This window comes from Myotis nattereri (assembly GCF_964212035.1).
Source record: "Myotis nattereri genome assembly, chromosome: 15".
NCBI lineage: Eukaryota > Metazoa > Chordata > Mammalia > Chiroptera > Vespertilionidae > Myotis > Myotis nattereri.
The window spans coordinates 14,887,667-14,913,279 of NC_138090.1; the positions used below are offsets into that span (position 1 = coordinate 14,887,667).

Genomic DNA, 25,613 nt, shown 5'->3' on the forward strand with positions numbered 1-25,613 from the left:
TGAAAACACGCTGCCAAGTGGCAAGGAACGATTTATGTTAGAAACTGGTGGACATTTCCAGAGAGCTTATAACTGACCCCATGTGTTAAGGAGGCCCAGAGGGGAGGAAGGGTCAGGGGTCGCTTGTCGAAGGTTGGAACTGGCTAATGGTTATTTGGATAAGAGGAACTGGCGAACAGAACTTGACTGCTTTTTATACATCGGGTGCAGCGGCCACAGTTACGCTTCCAAGATCCACACAGAAATGCTTAGAGCAATGCTGCTTTGTAATGTGACGTTTTCTGTTTCTCTTCTTGGGGGTTGGTTAGGACCTCCCGTCCTTCGAGCCTGAGTTATATTTTACTTCTTATACATATCACGGATGACTTAAATTTTATTTACCTACATTCCCATCTTACACCTGGGTTAATGCAGACTCATTTTCACGATAACTGAGTTCCCAGGCAGAAGAATAGTTTTAAGTGTATTAGGGCGATGGAGAGGGGCTGTTTATTACAATGTACAAAATCCCCAGACATTTTAAGGAGAAGAATCACAGTAAATCCTTGTTAATCAGTGGAAAGAAGGCAAATAACTGGCAAAAATCTTCCCAAACAAGTCCCAGGGTGTGGGGGAAAATGCTTGGAGAAACCTTATGATTTCAGCCAATACCCACAGAGGCTGGAAAGATTCCTCCGAGAACAGCCATCAGCCTCTCTGGACTTGGTTGTTGTGAGCCTGGCAGGTGTCAGAAGCAAGAGAGGGTTGGGTGTTTGGGCTTTTGTCTATAGCGTCATTAGAAGCCAGAGTATGTTTCCCTGTCTGCTTTTCTCCAAGCACCTGCAGTGGCATCCCCCACGCTCTAAAGACCAGTTGCCTCTTTCTGTGACTCACTAGGTGACTTACAGGTTGGATAAATAGTCAAGTCTCATAGCATTAAGGACCAACGGTATAACTGGCAAACCTGGGTCCACCAAGGAGTGATGGGCACCCAGAACTAGAGAAAACAGAGTCGGTGCCGAGTATTGGCCGAGAGAACACCTCAGCGTTTCAGCCTCAGAGCGATGGCTTCTTAGCTTTGGCACCGGTCACCACCACTCTGGCCTTGCAGCTGACTTGGACATTTTGTGTCAAACAACTGATACACTTATTTGGAGCTGGAAGGCAGCGTCCAGCTCTTAACAAGTTTGGACTTAAGTTCTTGCCCTATGTATTGTTCTCTGAAGTTCTCCAGTTGTGAGACCCTGAAATTCATACGCTGTATCCCGCCAGCCCTTCTTTGTTGTTGTTTGTGTGGAGGATTGTTGACTGTTAAAACAGCAGGCAGACTTCAACAGACAGCCAGATGCATTTTTGCAATGACATGTGGTAGACAGTCAATGCTAGTTCATTATTGGTGGGCAGAGCGCCTTCCAGCTATTACAAGCCGCATGGGAGTCCTCCTCCATCTGCCTCGCCACTGCAGCCTCAGCCGTCTATTCTGTGTCCACATGGAACCTGCTCCCATTCAGCAGCAAGCACTTTGAAAGAGTCACCCGAAGGCAGTATCCTCTGTGTCCCCATGGCTGCTGGTCAGTGTGCACACACAGGGGGTAGGTAGCAGGGCAGCTGACTGGATGAGAGTCCTCCCAGTACAACTTGCTGTGGGGTATTGGACAGGTCACTAAACCTCTTGGTGTATCTTTTTCAGGTGTAAAAGGGGGATATTACGTGTCTCATGGGGCTATTGCAGGAATGAACTGAGATGAGGTGTGTCAGTCTGAGAGCCTTGCGCACTGGGAGTGTTCAGTGACAGTGGTGGGTTTTCTTTGCTCTGGAGACTGTCTGTTGCATCCCTTCCCCCCCCCCCCCCCAACCCAGGAAGTGAGGCATTGCTGATGCATTCACATCAGTTAAGAGGGTGATGAATCAAACCTTCAGGGTTCAAGGGCAATCCTCTGCTGTCTTTGGTTTGCCAGGGCAGAGAGAATGATGGGCTTCTGTCTGCTGCCTCCCAGACTAAATATTTAGCTTTCACTGTCTGAAGGGTAGGTTTTTCTTGGACTTGGGTGCCATTCACCATGATCAAAGGTGCTCTGATGTGCCGTGAAGGTGAAGATTGCAATGTCAAAGCAGTGTTTACCTCTCCTCTTCCCCCCCCCCCCCCCCCCTGCCTTATTAAGCCATGGACCTGGAACCGAGTGAGGGCTTTACCTTCGGGGTTCACCTACCCAAGTTCATCTAGCAAAGGCACCTTTGCTTGCCGACCAAGGCCTCGAAGCTCCATCTCTCAGTGAGATCTTGCCCAGTCTTTAAGAATAATCGAATGAGCCCTAGCCAGTTTTACTCAGTGGTTAGAGCGTCGGCCCAAGGACTAAAGGGTCCCAGGGGGTTTGATTCCTGTCAAAGGCAGGTACTTCAGTTGCAGGCTCCATCCTGGCCCTAGTTGGGGCACGTGCAGGAGGCAACCAATCGACGTGTCCTCACATCAATGTTTCTCTCACTCTCTGTCTCTCCCCCTCCCTTCCACTCAATGGAAAAAATATCCTCGGGTGAGGATTAGCGACAACAACAAAAAGAATAACCGAGTGAAACAGCGCCAGTTATTGTATCACTTGGTCTGCCACATGGAAGCCGCGTGGTTTAACCACCAAGAATTCACCGGGCATGCATTTATTTGCAGGCAGACCGCATTAGTACATAGTCAGGGGGTCTGTCTGATTAAAGAAAGAGTTAACAGCATGGGCTGCTGTGTAGTCCTATAATGAATTACTGTCCCGAGGTAAAGATGGGTGCAAGATCGAAGCATTAACATGGTCGAAACTCAGAAACATAACATTGAGCAAGAGAAGCGGGTCATAGAAACCAAATATACAGTATGATGTAAATTTATATAAAATTAGAAAAGACAAAGTTGAATCATATGTTTTTTAATGAATACCTTCATAGGTAGTAAACCTATAAAAAATTGAAGGGAATAAGCCCTGACCGGTTTGGCTCAGGGAATAGAGCATCACTCAAGGGCCCCAGGTTTGATTCTGGTCAAGGGCATGTACCCTAGTTGCAGGCACGTCCCCAGTAGGGAGTGTGCAGGAGGCAGCTAATCGATGTTTCTCTCTCATTGATGTTTCTAACTCTCTATCCCTCTCCCTTCCTCTCTGTAAAAAATCAATAAAATATATTAAAAATAAAAATTGGAGGGAATAATGAACCTTGAATTCAGGAGAATGGTCATCATTGGGGAGGTGGGGGTGAGTATAATGAGGAAAAAGCACACAGAAACTTAGAGGAGCTGGGAATGTTAATTCTCAGCCTGGGTGGTGTGTCCCCAAGTGTTCATCTTACTGTTCTTTACTGGAATGTGTATTTAATGTATTCTTTTGTTTACATGGTATATTCCACAGCAGAAAAGTTAAAAAGTGTCACATACCCACCTCAGAGAGCTGAACTACGATGGAGAAATTGTTTGCTATTGAGGCAGACAGATTTCAGAACCTAGGATTTCTGCAGGCTCAGTAATGACCACTTGTTTCTGTTTTGCCTCGTTTCTGTGTGTAGCAGTGTAGCTGATGATGCTGAGTTGGTGCTCCACATGGGCCTTGCATTCCTGTCACCTAAAAAGCTCAGGCCTGAGACTTTCGTTTGGGAGGTGGGGGAATGGGTTCCAGAGGAAAGCTGGTCACTGCCAGATAATGTGTCAGAACAGCAGTAATCTTGGTGGTCTGGGAGGGCTGCTCTAACACCGTTTGGTTGATTGGAGTGGGGTGCTGATGTGGCATGCCGAGGATTCTGTCTGTTGGTGTGCCATCCTCAGCCTGTGTCCTCAGTCCGTGTTCCTGTTCCAGCAGCGGAGAGTGCTATCACGGAGCCCCCTGGGAGAGTGTGTGCTAGTTGGCACGGGGAGTACCCACCACACCCTTTAATAATTCCCCAGTACTTATTTTATTTTGCTGGAATGAGGGCTGGCTTTGGGAACCATGCCTAAGTCAATTCAGGTTTTGAAGATTGAATAATGGTGCCCGGTATGGTGCACACATTGCACAGGGTTTGCCTGGAGTGCTTTCCACCTTCTTCGTGATGCACACGTTTTATGTGAGACAGGCACGTAAAATTGTGAGTGCTGGAGAAGCTCAGAGAGGAGAAATGAGAGGAAAAAACCGGGGAGAGAAAGGGGTGGGAGTTTGCAGAGAGGTGGTTGTCCATGGTCCGTTGTTAGGGACTTGTGGAGGCAGCTAACGCATGAACTAGAGAAGCTGGGAGTAGGACAGTGAGGGCGAACCTTTTGAGCTCGGCGTGTCAGCATTTTGAAAAACCCTAACTTAACTCTGGTGCTGTGTCACATACAGAAATTTTTTGATATTTGCAACCATAGTAAAACAAAGACTTATATTTTTGATATTTATTTTATATATTTAAATGCCATTTAACAAAGAAAAATCAACCAAAAAAAATGAGTTCGCGTGTCACCTCTGACACGTGTGTCATAGGTTCGCCATCACTGGAATAGGGTGTATGTGGAGGCAAAAAGAACCCAGCAGAGGGGATCCATGCTGGTGCTGCCAGCTGGGTTCGGAGTTACTTTTAGGTTAGAAGTGATTGTGAAATTCCAGTCTGAAGAGTGGAAAGCCAGGATGTTAGAGTCCCGCTGTCGTTTGCTGATTCTTCGCCACCTGTCATTTTCCCTTCTCCCTAGTTATTGTGTGAAATCAGGAAGTGAAGGTGAAATCAACTAACGGATGGAAGCCATAGGCCTGTCTCCTAGTGATGCTGCTCCTCTAAGCTCAGCCTTAAGATTTCTCCCGGCTTGAATAACTAGCTCTTCAGTCTAGAATCCCTGTTGATTTTCCAAAGTCATACAGGGAAATGGTACAAAAAGTGGAAGAATGCATTGAATTTGCTTTTAGATTCACTCAGTTTTTCATTAATAGGTCTGAAAACTACAGAAGTGAGAAGAAATCAGTGGCGAGGGGCAGAGGGGAGAGAGTGGGGCAGGAGTTTGCAGAGAGTTTACTGTCCATTGTCCGTGGTTTGTGCAGGGCCTTAAGGTCTAGTTGAGCTTCTTGGTGAAGAAGCTGTAGGTAGGGACTTTATGACTAATTTTCTTGTATGCATTTCAGTTATTTTGCATAGGAGTATATGTGAATGTGCATGAATGTGTGTGCATGTGTGATTAGTGAAGGACTGAAGGCCTTAAATTTGTCTATGTCCATCATCAGTTGTGAGTGTTGGCCAGTGTTGATCAGAATCTGTGTTTTAACAAGCTCGTCCAACCCAAACCAGTGATTTTGTTACATGTAAAAATTTAAAACTTCTTAGGAGTTTTCATGCACCCTCCTCCCCCCTTTTCCTTTTTGTCTTGCTTTGATGAAAACATATCACATTTATTGACTCCCTTTCCTTGGCATTAGTGACTTCTGAAGATTTAAAAGAGGTGTAATCTCGGAGACTTATAGAACCCCAAGGTCTCTGGTGAGCTCTAAATAGCTCCTCAGCTGTGTCTGCAGACAGCCTAGCCCAGAAAGGAAAGAAAAATAAACTCAGCCAGGCATGATTCTGCTGGGAACACTGCTGGGAGTCCTGGGAGGCCCAAGGGGTATTGGGAAGCAAAGCTAACCGTGAAGGAGGGAAGGGAACTGAGCCTCCGGGCACTGGGCCATTCTCTCAGTGATTGTTGGTCACCAATGACTTCTTCAGTTAAGATGACTCAAGGCTACTTGATTTGGAAGTGCCGTTATTTGGAGATGTCAGCATGAAGCTCAAACACCTTTTACAGTTTCCATTGGGCCTTCCACTCAGCAGCTTTTACTTAAAGTGGCTCTTATAGCCTCTTAAGATTGCTGGGAAAGGGAAAGGAATAAGGAAAGGAAAAGTGTAAATCATTTGTTCATTCAGTGATAACTAAGACACAGTCCCTGCTCATAGGAGCTTACAGCACTCTCTTCCGAGCAGTTGGTTTATATGGAATAGGATTGAGACTGTGGATAAGAGCCCTACTGCATTCTCAAAGCAGCTTTTGAAAAGTAATCATGGAGATCAATTATACATTCCTTTATATGCTAATTAACTAAGTTTTTACTAATTGAAATACACATTATACATTAATAGAGGCCCAATGCACAAAATTCATGCAAGGGACTCAGCCCCGCCGCCACGGCAACTGCCTCTGCCTCAGCCGCCCCTGCCAAGGTTTTGTCCGGAAGGTCGTCCGGAAGGATGTCCGGTCTAACTGGCATATTATGCCTTTATTATTATAGATTATACATTTGTTTATTCAGGTCTGTTTATTTCATAGGTATTTATTGGTCATTTCTTCTCTATGAACCAAGAGAGGTGTGGTGTGCACCAGAAAGCTGGTGAGGACCTTTTTATGAACTCCAAGGAAGTAAGGCAGAAATCTGCAGTTAAGGCAATATTCATTCCACAAACATAAATGCCAGGCTCTTAGCCAGGCAGTGGTGAGAAAAAGATAAAAATGGTCCCTGACATCAAGGACTGTGGCATCTAGTATGAGACCGATACATAGAGGGCAATATCTTCTAGCAGGAGGCAGCTGATCTATGCTTTGCTCTCACACATTGATGTTTCTCTCTCTCTCCCTCTGCCTTCCTTTCTCTCTCTCTCTAAAAATCAACAAAAAACCTCTCTCTATCAAAAAAAGAGTACCAAGACATGTTTGGGGGCATTGGAAGTGCTCGATTTCTTTATTGTGGTGATGGTAACATGATTGTGTACATTTGTTAAAACTCATTAAACTGCACCCTTCAAAAGGGTGATTTTATTATATGTAAATTGTACCTGAATTTTACCAATTATTCTTGAAAATCTGTTTGGACATTAGCATAGTTATCCCACCTCTCTTTTGTTTTGTATTTTCTTGGCATATTTTCCCCCCATCCATTTAGTTTTAACCTTTTTGGTACTTATATTTTAGATGGTGTTGCTTACAAAGGCATTTAACTGGATAAAAAATATATCCTATATAATAAAAGGGTAATATGCAAATTGACCCTAACAGCAGAACGACCAGGAACGACTGGTTGCTATGATGCCGCTCAGTGCAGGAGCTGCCCCCCAGTGGTCATTATGCTCCCACAGGGTGAGCTTCTCTCAGCCACAAGCTGGGCTGACGGCTGCAAGCGCAGCGGTGGTGGCGGGAGCCTCTCCGCCTCCTCAGCAGCACTAAAGATGTCTGACTGCGGCTTAGGCCCGCTCCCAACGGTGAGCGGGCCTAAGCCGTCAGTCGGACATCCCCCGAGGGCTCCCGGGCTGCCAGAGAGATGTCTGACTACCAGCTTAGGCCCAATCCCCCTGGGGAGCAGGCCAAAGGCAGCAAGTGGACATCCTCCGAGGGGTCCTGGACTGACAGAGGGCACAGGCCGGGCTGAAGGACCCCTTCCCCCCAGAGTGCATGAATTTTTGTGCACTGGGCCTTTAGTGTATATATATATTGATTTCAGAGAGGAAGGGAGAGGGAGAGAGAGATAGAAACATCAATGAGAGACAGTCATTGATTGGCTGCCTCCTGCATGCCCCACACTGGGATTGAGCCTGCAACCCAGGCATGTGCCCTGACTGGGAATCCAACCGCAACCTCCTGGTTCATAGGTTGATGCTCAACCACTGAGCCACGCCGGCTGGGCTTAACTGGATTTTTTTTTTTTTATATATATATTTTATTGATTTTTCACAGAGAGGAAGGGAGAGAGATAGAGAGTTAGAAACATCGATGAGAGAGAAACATCGATCAGCTGCCTCCTGCACATCTTCTACTGGGGATGTGCCCGCAACCCAGGTACATGCCCTTGACCGGAATCGAACCTGGGACCTCTCAGTCCGCAGGCCGACGCTCTATCCACTGAGCCAAACCGGTTTCGGCCTTAACTGGATTTTTAAGAAACCAATATGATAAGTTCTATCTTTACATTGTCACTGTTAGCCCATTTATGTTTCTTGTGATTTTTGCTTCTTTTGGTTGTTGTTTTGTTAATCCTCACCCGAGAATATTTTTCCATTGTTTCTTGTGATTTTTTACATCTTTGGAGTTGTTTTCATGCTCTTGCCTTTTCATTCCTGTCTTGTGTTCTTTGTTTCACATCTCTAGACTAAATTTTTATATTAAGTCTGTGTTTGGCCTGCCTTCTCTCTGTCTTGATGACTTGAAAGTTCCTTTGGCTCGCTGAATATTTGATAATGGAGTGTAAAATTCTGCATCTAATGGTGTAAAGAGAACAAGAATTGTCCACAAGAAAAACCTTGTCTGAAGGTTTTCTGTTTGGCTTTCCTCTGAATTTTATAGCACGTCTGTGTGCTAGGTCTACTTTGCGAGCTTACAATATGGTCTTTGTTGGTACAATTTTTTAAAAGACAAAATGACAAAAATGTTAAATGGTATTAGTAAAAACCTAGAGTAGGATATGGTGTGAATAATTGTTATTTTGTGAAGGAGAGGGGGAGATTTGGACCAGGTTGGTTTTGTTCTTTAGTTGTGTGTGTTTTTAATTTTACCTTAAAATTTTTGCCTTTAAAAAAAGTTTTAAAAAAGCTTTATTTTAAATTAAATTATACCATTTTGTTTACACTTAGAAAAGAATAAGGAATTGAGGAGTTACTTCTGCCTTTTTCCATTTCCTTTTTTTTTTTTTGCAAGGGTACAGGGGTAGTGGTGCTGAATCCTCAAACATGATGTCAAAGGTGCCTTGCCTTATTCATCTTTGTGTCCCCGGTAGGGCCAGATTAGTTCCTTGCTGCACGTAGCAGCCATTCAATAAATATTTGTTGAGGTGAAAGAGTCTTGTGTTTCTGCTCCTGGTTTGCCAGAATGTTAGGGTGGGTCTTGCTACTGGTTTACATTCCTTGGCACCCCTACTCTTGAGAAGCAATGGTTTCAGGGGCACAGGATGTAGGAAGACTTTTTATCTGGACTGCCTTGTGCCTTCCAAGGCTTAGCCTAACTGCCAAGAACATGGTGGGTTCCCACTGCCTGCTCAGTCTCTCCTGTTTCATCTGTTTTTTTCCTTCATGATTGATATTTCCATATGGCACTCTTTTCATAGACTACTGGAGGCCCAGTGCAGAAAATTCATGCACTGGGGTGGGAGGGAATCCCCAGCCTGGCCTACCCCCTCTTGTAGTTGGACATCCCTCTTGCAATCTGGGATCCCTCGCTCCTTACCGCCTATCTGCTTACTCCTTACTGCTCAGCTCGCTGCTCCTTAGTAGCAGGCTCCTTACTGCTTGGCTTGTTGCTCCTTAGCACTGCTGCAGAGGCAGGAGAGGCTCCTGCCACCACCACTGTGCTCACCAGCTGTGAGCCTGGCTTCTGGCTGAGCAGCCACTCCCCCTGTGGGAGCGCACTGATCACCAGAGGGCAGCTCCTGCATTGAGCGTCTGCCCCTGGTAGTCAGTGCACATCATAGCCACTGGTCGTTCTGCCGTAATGATCGTTTAGGCTTTTATTATATAGATTCTTTTCAAATCTGTGCAACTTTTAAGGTAAACGTTGGAATTAGAGATAAGTTGCCACGTAGCTACATCTTGTTTGGAAAAAGAATGTGTAAAGTTCATGTACCTGAACTCTACCAGAAAAGAATGTTACCCTCTAAGAACTGTAATATCTCACTCATGGTTAGTTGTTCCAATTCCCAAGTGATTGTTGAATCTTAAAAATGTGTCCCATAAAGGACATTTGGGTCACAGAAATGTCCCTGTGAGATGAGCACCGATTATCTAGGGCAGTGCCATTACTGTATAGTAAGGTCCTCTAACTAGAGTGAGGTAGGGTGATTAGCAAGAATTTAGACTGAGGCTATTACCTAATATATATTTGAGAGTTAATATCTTCTGTGGAAATGGACATTTATTTGTATTGAAAAGATATATTAGTTTTCTATTGTTGTGTAACAAACCATAGCAAACTTAGGGCTTAAAACAACACCATTTATAAGCTCATAGTTCTGTAGGTCAGATGTCTGGCACTGTATGGCCAGCTGGATTGTCTACTCAGGGTCTCACAAGGCCAAAATCAAGGTGATGGCAGGGCTGCATGCCTATCTGGAAACTCTAAGGAAGAATTTGCTTCAAAGCTCATTTAGGTCATTGGCTGAATTCAGTTATCTGTGGTTGTGGGACTGAGGTCCCATGTCTGACTGGCTGTCATTCAGGGCCTCTATCAGCTCTTTAAGGCCACCCATATTTTATTTCATGTGTACCCCCAATCTTCAAGCCAGCAAGAGTGTGTCAAATCTCCCTCACACTTCAAATTTGTCTGATTTCTCTTCTGCCCTACACATCTGACATCTGTTGGAGAAGGCACTCTGCTTGTAAGAGATCACGCAATTAGATTAGTCTTGCCTGGATGATCTCCTTTCTTGAAGTCAACTCTGCCGTATAAACTTAACATAAGCAAGTGTGTGGCATTTTATCATTTTCACTAGGGCTACCCTTCCATTTATTAATGTGACTTTTAATTTATCTTTATTTTGTGCTCAAGTTTAATTTTTCATAGACTAGATGCTTACTAGTATATAATACCATAATGAATGTAAATAGTAAAAGTAACTTTAACTCTAGATTCCAAAACAAAATTTGAGCATTCTTTACAGTTAAGCCCAGCATGCAGCCTGGAATTATATTAGATGAGTGCAATTTTTTAAAAATCTAAATTCTTTATTGTTTAAAGTATTACATATGTCTCCTTTCCCCCACATTGACCTCTCCCAGCCACTCCCACCCCCCAGCACATGCCCTCATCCCCCTACTGTCTGTATGCATTGGTTTTGCTTATATGCGTGCATACACGTCCTTTGGTTGATCTCTTCTCCTCCCTTCCCACCCTCCCCTACCTTCCCTCTGAGGTTTGACAGTCTGTCCGATGCTTCTGTGTCTCTGGATCTAATGAGTGAGATCATGTTAGGTGAGTGCAATTTTATTGTATATTCTTTCTTAAGATGAAAATTTTAGTCCCATAAAGCTGCCACCTTTGATAAAATTGCTCTGTACTCCAGGTTGGGCAGAAGTCAATCATTTGTCTTTCTGTAATGGAGAACGGACTTGGCAGCAGTTTTATTTTTACCTTTCCTGTCATTTCTGAGGCTGGCAGCTAGAGGTAGGGTGTGGAATGGAGCCGTAAATTACCCTTGGAATAACTAGAATGGTCCCATTTTAACTCAAAATTGCGCCTTTCCCTTTTCATCTCTCCTTTTTATCCCCCCCTCCCTATTTTTTTTTCTTCTAATCCACATTTGAATGAGGAGGCAGAATTGAGGAGGGTGTACTTGAGAGTAGGTTTGCTTGTTGATGCCTCTGAATGGTGGAAACCGTTTCTTTTCCCATCACCGCTCCCCATTTCTTCACCATGCTTCTATTTTAAGTGCCTGCTTTTTACTGGTTCTGTCTTGCTGGAAACTGGCCCAGCCTCACTCAGTTTTGTTTCCATGCTGCTATTAAAAGACAATGCCCAGTTACGAGGTCTCGGTGGAGGATGGGAGCCTCCCTCTTGGGTCTAGTCATCCAGCATCCAGGCAAGTACCCCTGCTTTGGAATGTGAGAAGAGCTTTAAGTTTATTAGGCAATTTTAACGTATGCATCTTTTTTTTTTTTTAAGTGGAGGAAAACCCACTGTTACTTGTTATACCCTGAAACTTTTCTTTTGCTGAGCTCGAAGACGAACATGGCTGAATTGAGGGCAAAGAAACTCCCTTTTCTATCCTGGGCCTCATTTCCCAAGATAGAAAAATGTGCTTGTCACCGGGTGTCTGGTCAACCATGAATTCTTTTTTTTTTTTTACCCAATGGGTGAATTTTTATTTTATTTTATTTTTTTTTATTGATTTCAGAGAGGAAGGGAGAGGAAGAGAGAGATAGAAACATAAATGATGAGAATCAATGATCGGCTGCCTCCTGCATACTCCCTACTGGGGATGTGCCCTTGACCGGAATTGAACCTGAGACCCTTCAGTCTATAGCCTGACGCTCTATCCACTGAGCCAAATCAGCTAGGGCCAGCCATGAATTCTTGACGTTTGGGAGAGATGCGTCCCCAGTATTTGAAGAATCCTTATATTTATTAAGTGTTTCTAGAGTCACCACCAAATTTTGAATTTCACTTTTTAACTTAGCCAAAATTTTTGTGTCTGGCTTGTAAGCCATCACTTTTTTGGGCTCTTCATTTTCACTTACATCACCAATGGTAGGGCTGGCTTCCTTTTTAAGAAATAAACAAAGAAAATTTGTTTGTTGAATTACTCCTCATAAAGTATTGCATATGTGACAGTGGTCAACAAAGCTGCACTGGGATGACAATCCCAGGTTGTCATCCAGATTCACTGGCTAGCAGGTGGCCCCCTCCCACACCCCAGCATAGAAGGGTGTGATGCAAATTTGTGTCTGAGCAAAATTATAAATCACTGCATTTCCACTAAGACGTAAGCTCCTTGAGGTCAGGGACTGTTTCTGTTTTGTTGCTAGACCTAGATTAGGGCCTAGTGCTCCGAAAATGATGATAGAATGGAATCCAATGGACTTTATAAAGGACAACACAAGATGTCCCAGGTATCCAAGGCTGTTGCTGTCAGGGTCAGCTGAGGCCTGAGGCCAACACTGTGAATGTCAAAACTTGCATGTCAAGGGACAGCCCAGAGTCCTGTCGGTCCTGGGGACCTTACCTGCATCAGATCCACTTTCAGGAGCTTGGAGAGAGACTCCTAGGGCCTTGGCCTTGATTGGCGTTCCTTAAGGAGGCCTCCGTTTCCGGGGGAGGAACTTAAGGGAAGATACACCAGCATTGAGAAGGGCATGCTGCAAGGAGAGCTGAATGTCTGTAACCAGGTGACTTGAAACCATTTGTGGGGTTTCGCTGTTCCACCTTCTCCTGACTGCCCTAGGGTGGCATAACTTCCTCCCTCCCCCCCAGCCCCCAAATGGTAGAGATCAGGCCAAGGCTGAAGTCACTGACAGAGCTGAAGCCAGGCTGTCTGTGGTGGAGCCCAGCTCATCCCCACCCCATCACCCCGCTTTTGTCCTGATACTATTTTGGCTTATGGTGTGCGGTTTCAGCATTTGGGCCAGCTTTTAATCATGACCCAATCCCAACGTTTAAGGGCTGAGCGAGTCCTCCAACAGAGGAAACTGCTGAAGAGAAGATTTTCTTCAAACATTGAGGCCTACTCTTTTGAGAGTCTCATTTTAAAGGCACTTCAAGAGGAAAAAGTGGAAGCTCCAGATTTAGGGCAAAGGAAGAGTGTGTGTGTGTGTGTGTGTGTGTGTGTGTGTGTGTGTGTATGTGTTTGGTGAGGGGAGCAGGGGTGGCGGTGGGCCACAGGCAGGGAGGCGGCAGCTCTCATGCAAAGTGGTCCCAGCTGCCCCTGGTTTATGGGCTAATCCCGGCTCTGCTCCAGCCTGTCATTCAGGGTAAGCTGCTATCATTAGTGGTTAAACATTTCTGAAAGTATTCTCTCTTGACTCTGACCGCATGCCCCTTCGGGGAAGGGAGGGAGGAGCCAGGAGAGTAATGGAACCCACTCTGTTGTCATGCCGAGCTGCTCTACCGAGGGACAAGGGGCCTGGCAACTGGACGTAATCATGGGCTTGTCAGAGCCTGTGTGTGTGTGATGGGACTGATGTTGCATTTTTCCATGCTGCCCACATGGCATGCTGCTCCTTGAGGGACACAGCCCTCCGCTGTGGGCTGGGAGGACCAACTAGAAGGCTTTTTTGTCCTTTTAAGGGGATTATTGGCTGGAATAAACCTTCCATTAACCAACTTTATCTCTCTCAAGCTCTCTGCCCTCAGCACATATACACACATTCACCAGTGGCTAAAGCCTGAATTTCCCTTTGGAACTTGTCTGCACCCATTCTGCTTTCGATGAGGAGTTGTGGTAAAATGCTCAATACGAACATTTCTTCCCATGAAGTGGGGACTTTGAAATATTTTTCTTGACTGAGGTGTGGTTGACAGTTTTTGATTTATGAAATTAGCTCAGGGAAAAATAAGATGGAAAAAGAGAGTCCAAATTAAATCTTTATTTCCATAGCTCAGTTGTGCCCTCTCTACCCATTTTTAACTGCCACGCAGTCTTTAGGTAAGAAGGACTCCAGGGTTGGCTAGGCTTCTTGGTGTTTTCCTTGGTTGTGTGGGCCCAAGAAAAACCTTTTTTTTCTTTTTTAAAAATTGTGTTTTCTTCCTTGTTCAAAAGTATACAACAAGCTCAATGAAGAAAGCTAGAAAATTTTAGAAAAACACAAAAGGAAAAGCTAAAGGCATCCATATTTTCAACACCCAAAGATAATCAGTTAACATATTGGCTTATGCCCATCTTATTGGAAAAATTCATTTCTTGTGCTACAGAAGTTAGTCAGTTGAGACAATTCTAGGAACCTTCTAGTTCAGTGGTTCTCAACCTTCCTAATGCTGCGACCCTTTAGTACAGTTCCTCATGTTGTGGTGACCCCCAATTTCATTGTTACAAATTGAACATAATTAAAGCATAGTGATTAATCACAAAACAATATGTAATTATATATGTGTTTTCCGATGGTCTTAGGCGACCCCTGTGAAAGGGTTGTTCGACCCCCCAAGGGGTCGCTACCCACAGGTTGAAAACCGCTGTTCTAGTTAGTTGTGCTGCAGGCTTGTTCCACCCAACAGGGCTGGAGTCTGACCAGCAGAGGTGTTTGATGGGTACCGCACCTCCCTGTGTGAGGAGCTTTCTGTTAGAGCTCTTCATCTCACCATTGGCTAAGTGACTAGTGAAAGAACCACCAGGCAGGGATTCAGCTAAATTCCAGACCTCCCACCCCAGGCGGCAACCAAAGAGCATGGGCTGTTGGTCTTCAAGGACCTGAATATGAGTGTTTTCTCAGTTGCTAACTTTCTACTGGACTTTTCTATGTCTGTTTTCTTATCTGCAAAATGGGCATTATAATAGTAAGCTACTTCTCGGGTTGCCATGTTAAATGAGATAATGTTTGTAAAGTGTGCAGCACACCATAGGTACCTGGAATATAAGGTTGCAGCTCAATGCATAGTATATACTTCCATAGTCATCGTTAGTACTTTTATTGTTGACAGTGTTCTCTCCACCCCATGTTACGTGGACTAGATTGTGCTCTGGACTTTGGTTCCTCTGCCTGGAGAGGGTGGTCTTTTCCTCACTGGATACTATTTAAATCATCTCACTGTTGTAAAGTATCATATAATGACTAAGTAATAGCATAATCTCCTTTGATAAAACTGCCAAACTGAAGGGCAAGGAGACTTAGCCATTTTCACCAAGTGAGTGAAGTCAAGTTACGACAGGCATGTGAGAACACATTCTGCCTGCTGCCTTGTGTTCTCTGAAGGTGTCAGACAGGTTCTCTGTTAGTTCCCCATTTTCCTTGCGACGCAGATCCCTTTCTGCATTGTATCTTTTACTTGGATGGACTGTGGAGTCATCTTTTCTAGATAAAACACGTCAACATATGCATTGGCTAAGCTGTCTAATGTCCCTTGACTTCTGTTCCGAAAGGAAGCGTCTTTTTAACTAAAGAGAAAATGGATTTGGATAAGTTTTGGGCTCTGCCTAACAGGAAAAGTGTGTCATCCGTACCCTGTCCAGTGGTCTAGTGATTCTTGTTTATTTCTTACATTCGAGCCCAATGAAAATAATGTGATGGTCACAGGAAATTTTGCCAGTTATTTCAGATGTGGGAGCAATTCACTCTGGATTTGTTTACTTCAAGTGGAAAAGTTTACCCAAAGTTGCCTCTGGGCTTTTACCAAGAAGGAGGCTTACCTGGGTCTCTCTGTTTGAAGCCAGCATCTGTTGAGTCAAAGACTACAGGGGCTATTGAAGGTCTTACTTCCAATAAATAGCGAGAGAGGGAATACGGTGGCTTAGGTGGGATACCTTCTTTTTTCCCCACAGTAACTTACATCTGTCTGCTTTATACTTTGAACCCCCAGGACGCACAGACATTCAAGTGGTTCAGCCAGAACAACCACAGCAACCGACGAACGAAGTCCTGGTACTAACAGCCGGCACCGCCAGCCCGTCAAGAACCCAAGCCACAGTGGCTTGGCCAATGGCACAGGTGAGTGACAGCCCAGAATGCCAGCCTGGACTGAATCAGTGGCCTCTAACCTGTTCTCACGTGGAGTAGGGGTTCTGTCTATGTCAAAATGTGGGGTGGATGAGAGAAGACTCCAATACTAAGATGAATTCGAATCCATCAGTCTTTCCATTGACCCTTCTTTCTTTATCTCTGGCATACTCTGTATAGGTAAGGTTAGTCTCCATAGGACTCTTCTAAAATATTTCTTTGCACAGAAATAAAAAATATTGATTTTTGTATTCATTTCTTTTCAACATTGGATTTCATTGGGAGAGGATATCTTACTTCTACATGACACCTTTTTTTTCTGTCCTTCATTTAAGGAAATGATCAGACTTAGGGAGAAAGGAAACTGAGTGTTGTTGCTAGGAGCTGAGTTAGAGAAAATGGCAGCACTGTTGACGGTTGGGAGGCTGACCAGGGGCAAAGCCACACTGCTCCTGGGGGGAGGGGGGAGGATTCTGTGGCTGTTTCAGTGAGCGTTTGTGCCACTTGCGAATAGACAGCCCTTCCACATCCACATAGACCGTCTCTGCACTTAGCTCGCTCTGCTTCCTTGTAAGTGGGAAGGGAAGGGCCTATTTCAAAACAATTCACTTTTTGTCATGCTTTCCTTCTGTCTCATCAGGTCAGTGTTGGATTGAAATGGAAAAAGGCAAATAAAACACAACCCTTCATTTTTCTAAGCGTCTTGAAAATTGTCAGATTTTTAGTGACTGCTGGTCATTTGGTAATTTGTCTTAACTTGGGGCAGCTGGGAAGGGACATGTGGCTATTGCTTCCATAAACTATAGGTGTTTAAATTGGTAAGTGACACCTGCAGTAATTTTGTAGGTGCTTGTGATGACGTGAAGGACAGGAGGTCCGGAGCAGCATAGCTTCTCCACATGAGTGTTGTCATGGCCCTTTGTGTGACAGGCTTGAGTAGGAGAAATCGGCTTGGGTTACTTTTTCGTGACTCGGTTCTCTGGCAGCACCGTTTGAGGGCTGCTGTGCCCCTCTGATGGCTCATGGTGCTCAGTTATACTGTTGCCTGCCATGGACTGTGGGTGGAGTGGCCTGTGTCCTGCACAGCTCACTGCATGTGTGGGGGCCTGACTTTCTCTCTGGAGTTGGGGACCTGCCTGAAGGAATTGAGTTAACTAGCTCACCTTGAACCCTGAGGACAAGGATGAGCTGGAGGCGCTGGCTCAGCCTGCCTGGCGCTCCCGTGTCAACCCCATGTCCGAGTACTGGAACCATTCAGTCATAGTGTGGATGTTGCCACCTGTGTGAAGGGGATGGCGAGGTGGTGGCCGGGGGCCGTGTTGCAGAAAATTGTGTGCATCTCTGTGAGCGCCAGTATGCATGCTTCCCTTAGAAAAACGAGGCGCTGGTGGGAGTGGGCCAGGGAACCCGGCTCCTTGGAACCAGTTGTTTCCTGGAGGCCTTGGCCGTGATTCCAACCACTTTGTTCTTCGGGGGGTACTGGTTTCCCTTAGCCACCTCTGCTTTCCCTATGAAAACTCTTGGTGAATTGGCTTTATGTGGTGATGGTCTTTGAGTCACTCTTGATGTTTAAACAGATCTGTATTTCCCTGACATTTATTTTTAGGTACCTTTGCATATTGCCCTTATCTCCAGGAATATTATGTTTCAGCAGACGAGGCAGGTGCCAGCCATGTCCCCAGAAAGCCAAAGATCCGTAACCCCTTGGAAATGTTTCATGGCGGTGCATCTGAATTTCCAAACTGTTCCCAGAACCCATCTGCCGAGGACAGTTGCTGCATTTAAGGGATTTCTGCCTGTTCAAAGACGAAGGTCTTGGCTTCTGTCTCCTCTCCTCTCTCCTTTCTGCTGTGATGACAGCTCACCTTTGCCTCCCAGCCAGCCTTGACTTTGTAAGCTCTTTCATGTCTGTCCAAGGGGTACAGAAAGACCTCACCTTCCCTCTGGGGAGCAGGCAGAAGCCCCCCTCTTTGGCAGCACAAGAGCAGGAGAGTTTCTGAGGATATGAATGCTCCATCCATCAACACGTTGCTCTTAGAACTGAGAGGAGCAGTTCCAAAGTGGTGGTGGTCGGGAGCCGTGCCGCCAGGAAATATTTCCACAGACATCGAGGTTTATTTAGCAAGCCCTTTTGGCTGTGCCCTGCAGTTAGGCATGAAAAAGACATTTGGGGCAAAAACGGAGCTGAGTTCCAGGTGGTATTTTTGTGTTGTCACAACTGTAAAGTAACCATTTTTTTATAAAATGAAAGTGAGTGGCAGCCTGTCTGTATAAATATAATATTCCTAAGTTTTAAAAGTGGTGGAATTGAGAAATAGAGTAATGGTATAGCACTTCATTGAGACTCCTGTGAAGTGATTTATTTTTTCTTCTTTTATTGAAAACTTTATTCAAAAAAAATGACATCTCTCACTCCTCTCTTCAGTGTGATTTCCATGCACATAGGTGTGGGGGTCACACGGGCTGCGCTCAGATTCTGATCCCTCATGTGTGGTGTGTGCCTAGAGCCCAGGGACTTTCAGGGCCTTCTCATTAATAAAATTAGGACAAGATTCATATATCTCATAGGTTGTTATAGAAACAAATTTCATAAAATATGTAGAGTGTCTGGTATGGTGCCTGGGAATGCAGTAAGCTGTCCATCAACATTAGTTTTTATCTTCATAAATAATTTCATATGGTTATAATTATGCAGCATGGATAGGTTTCACTTTGTTATTTTTTTAGACATGCTCCTATGTATTTGTGGTCTCTTCGCTGACCCCTTTTTAGTGACCTCCTACTATTTCACAGTTCATACACCGTAGTTCCTTTAACCATTCCTCAATCCTAGTGTATTTCCCCATTGTCAAACCAAATCCTGATGTAGACATCTTTGCACACAGCTTTGTTTCTTCTTGAATGAAGTTCTTGAATCAAAGGATATGCATTTTTAAAATGAGATTAATGTATATTATCAGATTGCCTTCTGAAAGGTTTGAAGCAATCATATATCACAGGGCAGTGTAAAATTTTCCTCAAGTGGGATGCGAGGTTTATTTTTTACTGCTATCTTGTACTAAACACTAGTTTATCTATTTGCTAAGAAGTATTAAGTGCTCCCTCATTGTTTAACCTTCTTGCATTTCTTGTTATTAGTTGCTTGGCTGTTTCTTTTCTATTTGTGTGACTTTTTCATAGTGTTTGATTATCCTTTGGAGATTTGGAAGTTTATTTATATATCCTTGGTTCAAGTTTCTTTTTACAAATTGTGATAAAATATGTGTAACATAAAATTTACCATTTAAACCATTTTTGAATGTACAACTCAGTGGCACAAAGTACATTCACAGTGTTGTACAACTACATCACTATTTATTTCCAGAACTTTTCCATCATTCCAAACTGAAACTCTAACATTAAACACTAACATTCTCCTCTCCTCCCACCCGCAGCCCCAGCCAACCTTTATTCCACTTTATGTCTCTATGAATTTGCTTATTTTAGGTGCCCCATGTTATAAATGGAATGATTTGTCCTTTTGTCTATGTCCTTTTGTGTATTTCACTTAGCATAATGTTTTCAAGATTCACCCATGTTGTAGCATGTATCAGAATTGTTCCATTTTATTTATCCATTCACCTGTTGATGGACATTTGGATGGTGTCCACCTCTTGGCTATTGTGAGCAGTGTTGCTGTGACATGGGTGTACATAACCTGCTTGAGTCCAGGCTTTCAGTTCTTTTGGCTGCACACCTATGAACAGAGTTGATGGGCCATATGGTAATTCCTTGTTTAACTTTTTGAGGAGCCCTCAAACTGTTTTCCAGAGCAGCTGTACCGTTTTACATCCCACCAGCGATGAATGAGGGTTCCGGTGTTTCACCTCCCCAATACTTGTTTCCCCCTCATTTTTTGATAATAGCCATCCTAATGGGTGTAAAGTATGTAGGTACAAGTTTTTTGTTATGTTTATGGTGATAAGTTTCCCCTGTATCATTGCTTTGTCTTTTATCTCATTTTTTGTGACTTTTGTAGAAAAAGTTAAAAATTTAAAAAATCTTTATGTGTGAGTGTTTTTAATATTTTCAGTTTTACTTTTTGCCTCAGAAGTTAAAAGATTCTCTCTTGTCTATAGAGGGAATAAATACTTTATTCTGTTTTACTTTTTTTCATGCTGTTATGTTAAAAAAGAACTATCCCACTGGAATTTATAGTGGTGTATCTGTATCTATACATATATAAGCATAATGAGGACTGGGTTAAATTAATTTTTCTCTATATCAGGGTCCTATTTTCCTATAAACATTAATTAAATGGTTTTCTTTTCTCATTGTGGTTTTTCTTAGTGTTTATCACTTACCACATTTTTATATGCAGTGAGAATTCATTTCTGGACTCTTTACACATTCCATTTACTTTATTTCCAGTTTGGAGCCAGTGTCATGTGATTTTGATTATTGACGTGTTATAGTATGTTTTTCTAATGTCTGGAAGGGCTAGTTTTGCCTTGTTATTTTTTCTCCATGATATTCTTTGACAGTAATACATTTTCAAAACAGATTCAGACTTTGAATTCTTAGAAGCGTGGTGGAATAGAAATGGGAATGGCATGAATCTATATATTGGCCAGGAAGGATTAAATGTTCCCATTAGGTAACATGGAATGGTGTTGTTCATTCTTAAGTTTTTCTTCTTTTTTTTCCATCGAATTGTTTTGGTTGAGTCTAGTTTTGGTTGCTCTTGTGAAGAGCTGAGTGATCAGTTATACTGGAGGTGCATTTCTTATATTCACGGGTGAGAAATATTGACTGCTTTATTGTGGAGTATGTGTTACAAGCTGATCTCCAATTTAAAAAGCTTTCATTGTTGGCAAGCGCCTTCCTCTTGCCCAAGTTGGGGGCCTGAAAAGACTGTGCTACATCACACGCACCTAAAGATTTTGGAACACACAGTGAGTTGGCAGCGTGTCTAGGATTAAGAAAAAGAACTTCCAATTCCTGATCTCTTTTTGACTAACTGTGACTAGCATAATAGAGTCTTAGCCCTGAATGAATATTTGATTCATGAAGTTAGAATATTTAACCAACACCACAGAGGGAACCTTGTGAAATACCCATCATTGCACAAACCAGAGGCCTTTCAACTGCTATTTTACCTACTTACCCCATTTACCCTCTCATCTTGGTACCCAGCTTTTCTTCCTATACAAGAAAGTCATCTAAGTCATTTCATTTCTCTTTCCCCACCCCCTTCCATTGTTTTTACTTCATGGTGTTCTGGGTTTGAGTTCTGGTTCAGCTACTTGCTGACTGCATGGCACCACTCTGAATGGTACCTCTGTGAGCCTCAGTTTTGTCTTCAGTAAAATGGGAATAACAACATCTTTTTCATGAGGCTATTAGGAGGATACATGGACTGGATCTTGGAATAGTAAAAGGACATTAGTGGAAAGGCTGACAAAATCCAAATAAAGTCTGGAGTTTAGTTAATAGTAATGTACTGATGTTAATTTTTTAGCTTTGACAAATGTGCTGTGGTTAAATAAGGTAGTAATTAGGGGAAACTGGGTGAAGGGCATACTATCTTTGTAGCTTTTCTCTAAATCTAAAAATTATTAGAAAATTAAAGACTTTAAAAAAGAACCTCCTTTATAAATAGTAATGTTATACAAATGTGAGATGGTTTTATTTCAGATATCATTTGCTAGATTATTAGGTTTATTGAACAAGTATTTATTGAGCAAATATCCATTGAATGCCATTTTGATAAGAACTATGGGCAATGTAAAGAAGCAGAAAAGTAGGCATCTACCTGATAATCTGTTTCAGGACTAGAAGCAGAGAAGACACCATCAGCCAAGGGCCAACCAACACAGCAGGTGTCACAGGGGCTGGTGGCTTAGCTGAGACCACAGGTGCGGGGGTCCTGCAAAGGGGATCAGTTTGGGTTGAAGTGGTGGGGAGGGCATTCAGGGAGGAGGGCTGAGCTAAGCAAAGATGTGTAAGCAAGAACATAGGAAGTACAGAGTGGAAGTCATGAAAAACAAAGGAAAATGAATTTGCCTGCATTCTCAAGAAGGGTACCGTCTTTTGGGAAACATAAGTTGTATACATCCGCATACATCCAGCAATTAGGATTAATAAGGGACTATTGGCTATATTGAATAGAGCTAAAATGTAAAATACAGTGATTCTCTAAGGCCTGATGAAATTGTTAAGTTCGTGTCTTTGACGATCCACGTCATGGCTTGTTAGGTGACTCTAGGCCACTAATTTAATTGTCTGAACTTTAGTTTTTTCTGACTATAAGCTGTGATGGGGTAGATTTACCTCTGAGGTTCTTTCAAGCTCTCATGTTCTAAGAGCAGGATAGTATAAACACGGACACAGCAAGTTTGTCAGTGCTAGAATGCCTGACTTTCCTGTTCTATTTACAAGTCTAAACGCGAGGTGCAGCACAAAACTCTTAAACAGATGAGCTACTCCAGTGAGTGAAAGGCAGACTTGTCTACATTTGCAGCTGCATGAACAGCAGTGTTGATTGGAGGGTCTTTCCCATGGGCTGTCATGGGGCTCTGCTTTTGTTCTTTTCCTGGTCAGTAGTTTCATCATCGTTATTTTAATAGGCAGTATATGTAGGTTTTCAACAGTTTAAAAGTATAAAAGCTTAAACTGTGTAAAGAAAGTCTCCTTCCTGTTCTAGTCCTCCAGCCGTTCCCTCTCCAGAAGCAGTCACCGTTGTGATTCTTTCCAAGATACTTTTTGAATATACAAGCATATACATATATCTTCTTCAATAATATATATGCTGTCTGCACTTTCCCACTTAATCGTTATCCGAGAAGTTTTTCCATAGAACTCCAAGCCAACTTGAGCTTTGCCCCTTCCCTCTTCTGCTAACCACAGCCAAAGATGGGGACAATTTTAGTTTCAGTAAGAACAGTAATCACAGCGGATTGAAACATTTTAAATATGTTTAAATCCAAGAACTCATAGTGATTTTTTTTAAAAAAATTCTTTTTTTGTTTTTTTTTTACAATTTATTTCTAAAATTTTTATTTTTCAATTACAGTTTGCATTCAGTATTGTTTTTGTATTAGCTTCAGGTGTACAGCTTACTGGCTAGACAATCATATACTCTACAGAGTGTTCCCCTCAATGTTTCCAGTCAAAATGTCATTGTTCATTTTTGGAGGATGTGAGGAAATCAGTTCATTATTCTGAAAACTGGCTAAATAAAAGGAAAGACTCAAGCATTTTTTTTCCTGCCTTTTCTTTATAATCTGAACCTCAAGAAAGCCAAATAGTCGATAAGGCAAACTTTCTTTCTATAGGGATGGTAGAATTAGTATATTAGTGTTTTGCAGTCTATATTAATGGAGTTAGGCAATTATCATCAGTGGCTGCTGACATTGCAACAGAGAGACAACCAGACATCATGGGTCTCCTGTACACAAACATTGAACATGCATAGAAGCAAAGAGTGCTCGAATGACCTCATCACCCAGCTTCAGCTATTAATTATTCATGACAATTTTAATTTTATCTGCCACCTCTCTTCATGACACCTACCCTCATTTCCCCCCACCTTTTAATGATTGCATTTACATTTTTTGTATTGCTCAACTGTGCTCCATAGAGGTTCTAGCAATTTCTACTCCTACCAGCAGTATGTTAAAGTGCATTTAAAAAATATATATATTTTTATTGATTTCAGAGAGGGAGGGAGAGTCATAAACATCAATGATGAGAGAAAATCACTGATCGGCTGCCTCCTGCATGCCCTCTACTGGGAATCGAGCACGCAACCCAGGCATGTGCCCTTGGCCAGAATCGAACTTGGGACCCTTCACTCCGCAGGCTGATGCTCTATCCACTGAACCAAACCAGCTAGGGCAAAAATGCATTTTTTTTTTATACTCTGATAAGTGTGTGGTTAAATATTTTTACTCTTGTCAATCTGAGGTTAAAAAATGGTATTTCATTATAGTCTTAAATTACATTTCTTGTCTCATAATTGAGATTCACCATCTTTTCAGATGTTTAAGGGTAATTTGTATTTCCTTAACTGTGAAGTGTCTCTGATTTGTAGAGGTTCTTTTCATATCAAAGAAATTAGCCATTGGTGTATAATTTGAATTGATAATAATATTTCCTAGTTGTTATTTTTCTTTTGCTTTTAATTTTGCTTATGGTGTTTTTTTCCCCCATTTAGATTTTTAAAACATTTTAATCATCAGTCTTTTGTGACTTCTATCTTTTGTGTAATATTTTAAAAATCATTTTCACTGTGAGATTATAAAAATATTCCCCTCTGTTGTTTTTTTTAGTTCCTCTGTAGTTTCATTTTTGTGTGTCAAAATCTCTGATCCATCTGGAATTTATTTTGATGTAAGAAGTAGATAGGACTGAAACTCAGTTTTTGTTCAGTATACCCAGTTGTCACAGCACTGTTTATTGAATAACCTGTCTTTTCTGCCGTAATTTAAAATGCCACGGTTGACATATACTAAATTCCAATGTCTATTTAATTGTGTCTGAACTCTCTTATTTATTTAATTGACATCTGCCTATTCATATTTCAGTGCTACATTGTTTTAAATGTTGTAGCTTTATAATATGTGTTAATACTTTAGAGAACGACCCCTCACCCCGTCACATATACACATAAAACTTAGTCTTTAGAATTTTTATTGCTTTTCTTCTGCATTTAGTTGTCGTTATAATTTTAGAACGAATTTATTTAGTTCTTAGAAATATCATGATGGTTTTTTGATTGGAAATGAGTAAAATGTATAGATTTGCATAAAGAGAATTGCCATCTGTTGTGTTTTACTAACTTAGCTGAGATGGAACAGAAACATAAATTCTTGCATTTATGTTGGGGAAACATCAGTTGCACAAGATGTAGTTATTTATTAGACAACTAATTCAGTCTGTGTGCCAGACCATATATCATTTCCTAGGGAGAAAGCAAATAGATTAATCGTAGTTGGTTCCTAGGCTCTCATCCATTTGTCAAGGCCTAGCTTGGCATCACATCATGCAAACAAATTTTTGTTTCAGCTGACCTCCAGTCTCATGTCAGCCAATAGCGTTATGTGGTTGCTTCAGCGTTATTACAACCTTGCGTGGCATTAGAGGATGTCCAGAGAGGGCAAGTGGGATGTAATGAGTGAGTGGTTCAGCCTCTGGAAGCAGACAGTGGGGGTGCCCTGTGGCCTTGGCAGGTTATTTAATCTCTTTGGGCCTCAGTTTCCTCAACTGTAACGCGAGGGGATGTTAATTGTACCCGACTCATGGGATTATAGGTGAGGCTTAACTGAGAGAATTCAAAATGCTTTTGCACACTCCCTGTAAATGTTTCCTGATAGCACTTCTATTGGAAATCTGACCCCACTGGCCTGATGGTATCCGATTTATTATGTTCGGTTCCCGATATCATCACTTAGGAGAGGCAGTAGAAAAAGGTCTCCACAAGAGGGAAGCCAGGTGGTAAGAAGAGGGGGGCCTAGAAACATTAAAGGGATAGTAGCCTTTCTACTGGAAAAGAGAAGGTGATTGAGGAGCAGTGTCGGGTACGTATTTCG

The 25,613-nt window shown here is 42.7% G+C and overlaps 1 protein-coding gene across 1 annotated transcript in view; it reads left to right on the forward strand.

Moving 5' to 3' along the window:
* WWP2 (WW domain containing E3 ubiquitin protein ligase 2) overlaps nt 1–25,613 on the forward strand; it is a 119,723-nt gene that overhangs the window by 49,620 nt on the left and 44,490 nt on the right. Inside the window, exon 7 of the mRNA XM_081107031.1 lies at nt 15,905–16,032. Within this exon, the coding sequence (XP_080963157.1) occupies nt 15,905–16,032 (128 nt within the window). The remainder of the gene's footprint in view (nt 1–15,904; nt 16,033–25,613) is intronic.